Genomic DNA, 10,035 nt, shown 5'->3' with positions numbered 1-10,035 from the left:
TGAGATGTATATGAATGGAAACGAAAAAGCCTTACCAAGTTTTAGTCATCTAACCGTTGAGTTGAAAATTTTCACTGAATCTTTTTTATAAAATACTCATTAGAGAAAGTTCATGAGAAATGAAGAGAAAAAAAATCATTTTAACACTAATGTCACTAAATAAAACGTATAGCGACAAAATTACTTTAAAAAAATTCAAATATCCTGTCAATTGCATCATACACAAGCTAATGATCATGATTTAGTATAACCACTACATATTTTAACAGTTGTAGTAACGATTCACCTAATAAGCTTCTAAACTTCTAATCCAACACATCTCCTGCTTCTTCAAAGTCAAAAGTCAAACACCTTTGTCTTTGCAGTCTGGAATTGGGAATATGCATGACTCAAGTATTAGGTTCATGGTAGAAATAACATGAAAGCAATGAGCACCAACTACCATGAACCCAAATTATACTTCACTCTCGCTTTTCTAAACCTATATAAACTACTTAAATCATCATCCTGTGATCACCATCAATATCACTTACCCTCATCTCCTAATACTGTAATGGCTTTCAGTCTCAGTAGCACACTCATGTGCTTGCTCTTCATTGCTCCATTGCTCTGCAGCTTTCACTCAAGCTTGGCGTCCCGCCTATTGCCGGAGTCAAAGAAGTCATCAGCAAAAGACTTAGGACTTGACTCTTCCTCACTTTTCCAGCCAAGTCATCCAGCATTGCCAACATTCCAAAACCACATGCTGATTCCAAATCCAAACTCAGCATTGCCAACATTCCAAGACAACATGCTAATTCCAAATCCAAACCCTGCATTCCCATTCCCTGGTCTGCCAGCACTTCCCAAACTTCCTCCAATACCTCCAATTCCCACATTCCCTTTCATCCCAACCATTCCTCCCTATAATCCTTATCTTCATCCTATACCACCAATACCAGGCTCTGCAAAGAAATCTGCAGACTCAGCGGTTTCAACAGATGAGGCAATCACAGCAACCCCATAAGTAACCTTTGTTTGCATACATGCCTGTTTGTGTTTTAGTACTCAAAACAGCAGTCTGGTTTAGATTTTTATTGATGAAGATGTAAACTTATTACATCTACCGAGTTGCTTGTAATACTTTAAAGTTTTAACAATAAACAATAGTCATCTTTTCAGCTGTTTTTGTTGCTCATTGTTCCTTTACATAAGGATGATTCAAAATTTCAAAGGACCTAACTTGCTAATGATTCAAGATTGTAACAACTGCGAGGTTGATTTGGATATAATAGCCATTTAATAGCGCAGTTTTTAACTGCAAGCAACTACTCAAGTTAGTAGATAAACAGTCCTGAAATCAAAATAAGATGTGGGTTAGCTAGAAGGATCTATTGATCTAATGTGACCACCATTGAAACTACCCAACTCAAGAAAACAAAAGATTCAAGATTTAACAACTAGTGCAAGGTTAATTTTGATACATAGGGACAAATGGACAATAATAGTAGCACACTGTTCAACTTCATTCAACTACTCAAAGTTACAAAACAGAAGAACTACATGCATACTTAACTTGAACACACACACAATGAAACTGACAAAGTACATAAAACCAGATTCATTTTAACTTGGAAACTTATGCAGGAGGAGGAGAAAAGAAGGGATTGTTAGGGATGTTGAAAGGAGGAAATGGTGGGAAGTTAGGAATTGATGGGAATGGAAATGGAGGTAGTGGTGGGAAATTAGGGATCTCAAGTGGAGGTGTAAATGGGATTTGTGGAATTGGAAGTGGGGGAGGAAGAAATGGAATATTGCCTGGAATTTGTGGTGTATATGGTATTTGGGGAATTGGTAATGAGGGTGTAAATGGAAGGTTTCCAGAAGTTTGTGGTGTTAATGGAATCTCAGGAATAGGTGGCACATTCTTCATCTCACCCAACTCCATCTTTGCCTTTGTTGACTGCTCCTTCATCGTCACCTTTCCATTTCCAGCAGCTCTTCCATTTTCCTCTTGGGTTGGTTTTGGTGCCTCGGCCAGTAACCAACGTGCTTGAACATGAAGAATATCGGAGGCGAAAATTAAGCTCAACATGACAATGAGACCCAAGTACCCCATTTTGAAAGTAGACATGGTGATGTAGAGCTCAAGCGCAAAGCTTGAGTAGTTATATAGAGAAAGATATGTATGAAGAACACTTGGATATGTATTGAAAGTGGGAAGCTACTAGAATGAATGCCAATGAATGTGCATGGCCCTTGATGGTCGTGCCCTATTACCATTAGAGAAGAGGAGTAATTGAGAAGACAAGAAACGCAGAGTTTTAGAGGCTGTGAATGGCAGATGCAGTAGTAGACTGTAGAGGGCTTGAAATGAGTGCCGCCTCTATCTCTATGCATCAGTTGGTGTTAATTAAACGTCTGAAGATATATAACCTTTTCTTCCATCAATATCTCCTCAACACTTGTATGAAGAAAATGCACGTTTTCCTGCATGCGCGTTTGCAAGTGTCTAACATATATTCCCAAACAAACTTGGTATTTGAGCAAGCCATTAAATTTTACCAGTTTTTAGTTACTATATGCTACTGACTTACTGCATGCTGCACAAAACTTTACAGGGTCAAATTCTGAGAAAGTAAATGAGCACGCTTTGCAGGAAAATAAGAAGAAATTTGTAGTATTTAGTTGCAGGGAAATGAGTTGGAGCAGGGCTCTACATCTGTAATATTTTTTTACGGTGTAGAGAGAGAGTGAGAGAGAGAGTAAATGTTGTTTAATACAATTTACCACTGTATCTATACTACAGATACGTCAGGATCTTACATGATCGTACATTTACAATATAATGAATCAAAAAATTGGTTAATCACATCTTGCAAGCAAAAACAAAAGCCAACCAAAAAGAAATAAACAAAGCACTTCATCCTCAAGCCTTAGCTGTTAATGGTAGTATTATATGTGATTTTGACAATGACAGACAAAGGAATGTTGACAACATGACCTTGATTTCCAAATAGTCCTATCCTTCCATAGCTAGCAGCAGTGCTGTTGCTCGTAGCATTGAAGAATACACTCAAGACCTGTGTCTCCCCACGAGCAATGTAAAAATGTGATGGAGACACTTTTAGCGAAACTCCAAAAGGCGCACTCCAGCCGATACTATAAGTCTCATTTCCAGCAACGTTGATCACGGTTCTTAGAACAGTTCTAGACTGGTTGAGGTTTGCTATTGTTATTGATGGTAAATTCAGGTCTCCGGCATTGATGGTAGAGTTATAAACCCAACAGCTCTGACCAGTGTAATTCAAAACCACAGGAGCGGATCCATTAATGCCACAAAGAAATGACATATAATTGTCATAACCTACAACACGAGAACATGCATTTCAGACATGATAATGTCAAACAAATAAATTGCTACTTAAAATAGTTTCCTTAAGTTTCTGAGATATGATGGTATTATAATTTATGAGAAGAGATTGTATAACTTACTGGAATCAAAAATCAATCCTGGATTTAGTGCTCCTGTAGCATTTACAAAACCACTGCCCATGTCAAACGGCGTTGCTGGAGACTGGTTTTGATCTGGAAAGGCATAAGCACGCTGAGCCATTATTGACCCACCAGACTTGTCATATAGAGAAGCCGTTGTTGAAAGCGCAGATGCAACGGCTGAAGGACTGAAATTGGGAAACTTCTGCTTAACCAGTGCAGCAAGACCAGCAACATGAGGAGCAGCCATGCTTGTCCCAGACATCATTGCAAAGCTCTCACCTGAAAGGTGGTCAATACAAAAGTAAAAGTTATATACTATTGTTCAGAACACAAAGGAGAACTATGTCATTTATGAACCAAACAAAGTTATAATGTAAATTTAAATCACTATTACTGTTACCAATTCTCTGCACTTCTAAGTTTTACCTTGAAATTCAACCGAGTCTGTGCCCATAGAACTCCAAGCGGCCCATATAGAGTTTCCAGGAGCTACCAAATTGGGTTTCATTATGTCTGCAATATCAAGAGAATTGTCTTCTGGATCTGGCCCTCGAGCAGAGTAATACATGATCTTTGGAGAAGTACTACTGTAGTTCGCTTTTGTACCACCACAAATGGCTGCAACTGCCCCAAATTTGATGATTTTCTTCGTCATGATATCTCTCTCCACGGAACGATTGTAGTATTGGATAAAAGCCTGCCACATATATCATAAAGCCTTATCAAATGCCAATAGAGAGAGAAGTCAACCTTCCAAATGTATGTCCATGTGGCAACAGCCACTTTGACGATTAAACTTTTTGAATAGAAATGTAAATATATAAGTAACTAATGGTGCATCCATAAACAGGAATCCGCACCTTGGAATCCTCCGGGGAAGAAATTATGATGCCAGGTATTTTCATTGGAGTTGGGTTGAGTTGATAACCAATCACAAAAGCATCCATATAAAAAACAACACCAACTGCACTTAAATTTTGCGCTGTTTGTATGGCTTGCTGTATTGTGGACATTCCAAGCACAAATCGAATTGAGTAGCTGCAGATCAAGAGGTTTCCACGGACCAGATCCTGATTGAAGTTGCTCGAGTCTTGGCATTCACTTACATACATATCGTCTGTAACTGTTGTGTCATTATTCAAAGCATGCATTGCAGAAATCAGCGTGTACATTGTATCATTATGTGTACCAGCTGAAACAGAAACAGAAACTTATCAGGTTCATCTTTCATTTTAACTGGTTGCAGTCATGGTTCACAACTTCACATGCAAGTTGCAATGCCATGCATCAAGATGTTAACAATGAAGATAATTCATAAGGAACAGATTAGTAATGTCATATTTAGAGGGCAACCAACATGTCTAAAACGTTAAACTCTGCCAGAGATTATGAGTACAATTAAAGCTTCCCTACATAAAAATGTTAACGATGAAGATAATTCACAAGGAACAGATTAGTAATGTCATATTTAGAAGGCAACCAAATGTCTAAAACGTTAACCTCTGCCAGAGATTATGGGTACAATTACAGCTTCCATGCATAAAAATGGCTATTTAAGGATCAGGTCTATTATTGAAGTGACTTTGTTTAACTCTGTAAGAGATGGGTACAATCACAGCTCTGTTATTGAAGTAGCGTAAAAACTGTTTGTGTAAGGATAAATCTAGTAGTGACATTTAATTGGAGAAAGGAACAAGTTTGTCTCCAAATTCAAGTAGGCATACAGAGATATATCACGCAGCGTCAGGTACCGAACATATCAATCTTCAATCTTTATATATATAATTATACATACATATATTGAAGATTCTGCTTCTTATTTGATACACACACACACACACTCACTATTTCCAGTCCTTTTTGTATTAATCTCAGATTCTGCCTCTTATTTGATTGTGTCTTTTATTTTATTCTAAAGAACACACTCGATACTGCTACATGTATAGCAAGTTCTGCTCTATGATTCACTGGTATTGGCCACCAGCATATAATATAAGCTACCACATTCATTATTTTAGACATCCTCCCACTTTCTTACCTTACTCTGAGTTTTGAATACAAAAAAGATAAGCTTTGGACAAAAAAAATAAAAAATCACTTGAAAATCTCAAAACTTTTATATATCAGTGATCAATCACTCATTGCATTCCACAGAAGATTCAAATATAGATGCTCACAAAATATGATGGATCGTGTTTTAATTTCAGAAAGAAAAAAATATATATATATATATTTAATTGTTTATATATAGTGGACCTAGTTTCATTAAGAATAGTGACCCAGTCTGTATCAGGAATTCTTAAGGAAAGGTGTATAAGTACTGTTGTTAAATGATCCTATAGGGAAAAAAATGAACAGAAATTGAGCAATAAGCAGCAGGGAACAAACTTACGTGCAAGTCCAACTCCAGGAATGGTCACATTGTTGCCAAGGGTTATAGAGTTGCTGTAGGTTCTGTCATGAGAAGCAGAACCAACAGTGAAGATCCATGGACTGAAGGACGACATGCTTTTTGGTGATGGTCCAGTATTTCCTGCTGCTTGGACAACAAATATACCAACCTTTACGGCTGATAGTGTTGCCATATCTATGGGGTTAAAAAATGTTGCAACTCCGGGAGGACGTCTATTGGGAGTGATCGATAAGCTTATAATGTCAACCCCATCCTGAGCAGCCTGGAATGCAAATAAATTATCAAAATTAAATATTCTAGAAACTGGCAAAGGATAACATATAAATAAAATTGTTTTCGATTTGATTAAGAAACCCCACTGAAGATTCATCAGCTGTTTGATAGGTTATAGTTTTCAGAAATGCCAAGCAAATTGCAGGTACCTGGTCTATTGCGGCAACAACATCAGCAGCAAAGCCTCCAAAGCTTTTGTACAATGCCTTGTAAACAGCAATGCTGGAATAAATAGGCATGTGATTAAGACAGCATAACCGAATATGCTCACAATTCTAACATACCCAAAATGGCCACAGAGGAAAGGGAAAACAATGACTATATAGAGCTACACAGCTATGTATCTAATTCTACCAGCAGCAATAACATGACAGGAATATACACAGAGACTCAAATCTAGATTAATTACTGTGATCGAGGAGCCATCCCACTTGCATGTCCAAAATGATGCCCAGCAACAACCACTGGAATTCCATGGTTTCCTGCAGCAATGGAAGCAGTGTGCCTGTAAATTCAAAATTAGATCCATCAACCATCTTTTGAATTGGAAGCTAACCACATGGAAGTAGAAACTTTTACATACTTGTATAGCAATTAACAAGATCCCTTTATTGCTGTTATCATAAAAGAAGCTACTTTGGCAGTTCTCAAAATGTAAACTAAAGGCATATAAAAATTTTAAAATTTCCATGTTGTACTGGTTTACTACTTTCTCTCAGGGAACTCAAGAAAACTCACGTGCCGTGGCCATCACCATCAAAAGGAGAAGCATAGTCCTGGGATATATTGAAAACACCCCTGGTTATAGCAGATGCTGCAAAATGGCGGGCCGCTATAAGCTTCCTATTGCATGAACCAGATGGAAAATCTCGAGTAACCTCACAGACGCCTGAGAAATGAGCTGGAACTGGATATGGATTTTTAGATGAATTATCAGCAAAACTACTGTGTGTTGGATCAATGCCAGTATCAATAAATCCAATCACAACCCCTTCTCCGGCTGATTTAAATCCACCTCCTTGGACCCATGCTCCCTGTGGTAAACCCAAGAACTGAGGAGTATGGGTTGTTGCAGTTCTAACAGAGAAATCCAGGACCACATTTGTTACTTCTCTCCTCCTGGAAAGCTTATTAACCTACAAAATTCACAAATGCCACCCGATTGGGAACTTATGTTGAAGTACATCTTTTCACATACAAACCAAATGATGTTCCATTTTACAAGATGTGAATTTGAAATTACACACATCAAGCAAAAAAGTAAACATTCATAATTCATAATTAGAGCAGCAAAGTTGTATATATCATAATAATTATGAAAAAAAATGATAATATTTGTTTTAATAATACTGAAATTTTACTGGTGGATATACCTGATCCGGGGTAACAAGCACAGCAAACCCATTAATCAAGTAGTGGTAGCTGTACAGCTTCAGATATTTCTCCCCTTTCAACGCCCTCCTCAATAATGAATCATGAACTCGAGCAATGTATGAGGCATACTTAGGATCCGTCCTTGAAATATTTTTAGATCTAAAACAAGTCAATTAAAAGCATCATCAATCAAGCTAAAGGTCCTAATAATACAAGCAACCTGAAAACATCAAATAATTAGACACAAAAGGGAACAATGAGGAATTTAAGGCAGGTTAGAGAAAAGAAAAATAATAATAATAATAAACATATGAATTTTGCACAATAATTAAGAAGAAGAATTTAACTTTGAACATGGGTCAAGGACAATATGATCGGTACAATTTTCCACACGTTCATAAGAAACAATTTGTACAGACATCATATTGAAAAAGAAACAACAAAGGACCCCATGAGCGAGACACTGAAGCTGGTGAAAAATTGTTTCTATTTCCTGTAGAATTCCAGTTCTTACTTCTATTATAAAAGTTGAAAGCAATATTAAACCTAACCCAAATTTATTTGTCCCCATTTGAGTAATTGTTTTCAGGTGTCTAATCACAAATTGAAAACAAAATTCAAAACCTCAATCAGTACTACTTCTACTTGGATCACAATTAAAAAAAAACCAGTACAAGGTGCAAACCAAACAGAGAAAGAAAATTCAATCAAAGTAATTTCAGACTCTAAGTAAAGCTTGGAAATTGAAGACCAGAAGAGTACCTTGGTTTGTGAATGCTCAACCTCTCAGTATCCCCATTCAAACCTAGACTGTTCTTTCTCAGGTCAGCCAAGTAATGAGCAACAGGAGCTTGTTTAAGAGTGACAATATACACAGCAGAGTCGTTATCATAATCATCATCATCCTGACACCAAGAGCTCACAACCATCCCCAAAACAAGTAACACCACCAAATGCACCCCATAAATTCTTCCCATTTCAGACCCCAAATCCCAGAAAACAACACTTCCCCAGATGAGCAAAAACGCCTCAAAGCTCAAGTCTTTCAACAACCCAAGTACTCCATTTTCAAAAAAGCAAGCTTCTTTACTGCAACATTTGCAGATTGTGAAGAAGAAGAAGAAGAACCACAAAAACCAGAGAGACCCTTTTGTTCAATGTGAGAAAGGGTGTGAAGGGAAACTGCAAAATGGGCACCAAAGTCTTCACAGATAAGAAGTGATCTGACTGAGAAAGCAGCCTTCTTTTCGGTGAAAATGAACCCTTTTGTTCACTTTTGTGGGTTTTTTCTTTCTTTCTTTTTTCTTTTTTTTGTTTGTTTGTTTGGTGCAGAGAGAGAGAGAGAGAGAGTCGAGAAGCAGAGTGAAGTAGAGGCAGTATTAATAGCTGGAGCACCGAGAATCTGCGCACACTTTCTTGGGTGATGTGTATTGGAACGGTTAGTTTATTAAGCAAAGTGGAAAAAACAAAGGCTTCTTTGAGAAATATGAACGTTTTCTTTTGTTCTTATTCTATCGACTGTTATAGGTCTTAGACTCTTAGCACATATATCCTTGCACCATTTTTGGACATAGTGACTAGTGACATCTAAATATTTGTCGACAAATTCATCCGATTTGGAGAGACGTCGACGGTACATAGATCGGTATCTTATTGTAGGACTTGATGTACCACTGGAGAAATAAGTATGCTACTGTGTGGAAGTAGTTTACTTAATATATTGAAATATTTATGTACTGTAAATAAATTTTTGTTTTAAATTTCTAACATTTTTGGTAAGTATCTAATTATTAATTTTATTGATTAGGATATAATATCAGTGTATGTGGAAAACTGCAAATAAACAGATTCTGAATTTTGTGGTCGATAAAAATAGGATCTTCAAGCTTCATTGTCTACTTTCGATTTTTCTTACCTGGAATGATGTGGTCTTGATGGGTCAAACCTTCTTTGGTTTGGAACTTTGCTTTGGATTGTCTACTTGTTCCAACGTTCTAATTTTTTAAGGTCACCCGTGACAGTGCACAAATGGGAGAGAGACTCCTTTGGTTTTGTTGGTTGGGTGGGGGTGTTGTGGGACGGTGCTGTATTGAGTACAATTGGGTGAATGAGTACCATGTGAAAAGGAGCACGAAACTGAGTGCGACTTCTAATGGATTCGCATACCATGTTGGCAATTGTCTTCTTCCCCATGATTTCTCTGTCTCACCGACGTGAAGTTCTTCAGTCAGGCCGTTGAACTCGGACCATTGAATTTATTCTGATCCGCATTCAAGTGATGTTACTTGTATCGATTCTAAATGCAATGAGATGTAAAGATGTTTTGAGTTCAAATTTCAGTAATTAAATTTTAATTTATAAATTAGACGTGTCACGTGACGCGACCGACCTACTTAAAATTTCTCTCTTCATAATATTGGATGTAAGAATCATAGAGCAAAATGTGAAAACAATTATGCCGAATTGTACGTTTAAATGCTTTTTTCCTATCTGCATAA

At 37.2% G+C, this 10,035-nt stretch overlaps 1 protein-coding gene across 1 annotated transcript; it reads right to left on the bottom strand.

Moving 5' to 3' along the window:
- Window positions 1–2,734: 2,734 nt before the first annotated feature.
- On the bottom strand, window positions 2,735–8,885 carry LOC133729004 (subtilisin-like protease SBT2.3). The gene is made up of 10 exons (XM_062156476.1): window positions 8,300–8,885; window positions 7,537–7,696; window positions 6,902–7,299; window positions 6,573–6,668; window positions 6,313–6,385; window positions 5,870–6,152; window positions 4,338–4,669; window positions 3,904–4,174; window positions 3,475–3,756; window positions 2,735–3,346 (listed from the first exon to the last, which is right to left on the bottom strand). Exons 1-10 carry the CDS (start codon window positions 8,512–8,514, stop codon window positions 2,916–2,918), a joined length of 2,541 nt encoding a protein of 846 aa, XP_062012460.1. The 5' UTR covers window positions 8,515–8,885; the 3' UTR covers window positions 2,735–2,915.
- Between the last annotated feature and the right edge of the window lie 1,150 nt (window positions 8,886–10,035).

This window comes from Rosa rugosa, chromosome 2 (assembly GCF_958449725.1).
Source record: "Rosa rugosa chromosome 2, drRosRugo1.1, whole genome shotgun sequence".
NCBI lineage: Eukaryota > Viridiplantae > Streptophyta > Magnoliopsida > Rosales > Rosaceae > Rosa > Rosa rugosa.
This window is presented reverse-complemented; position numbering and strand designations above follow the sequence as displayed.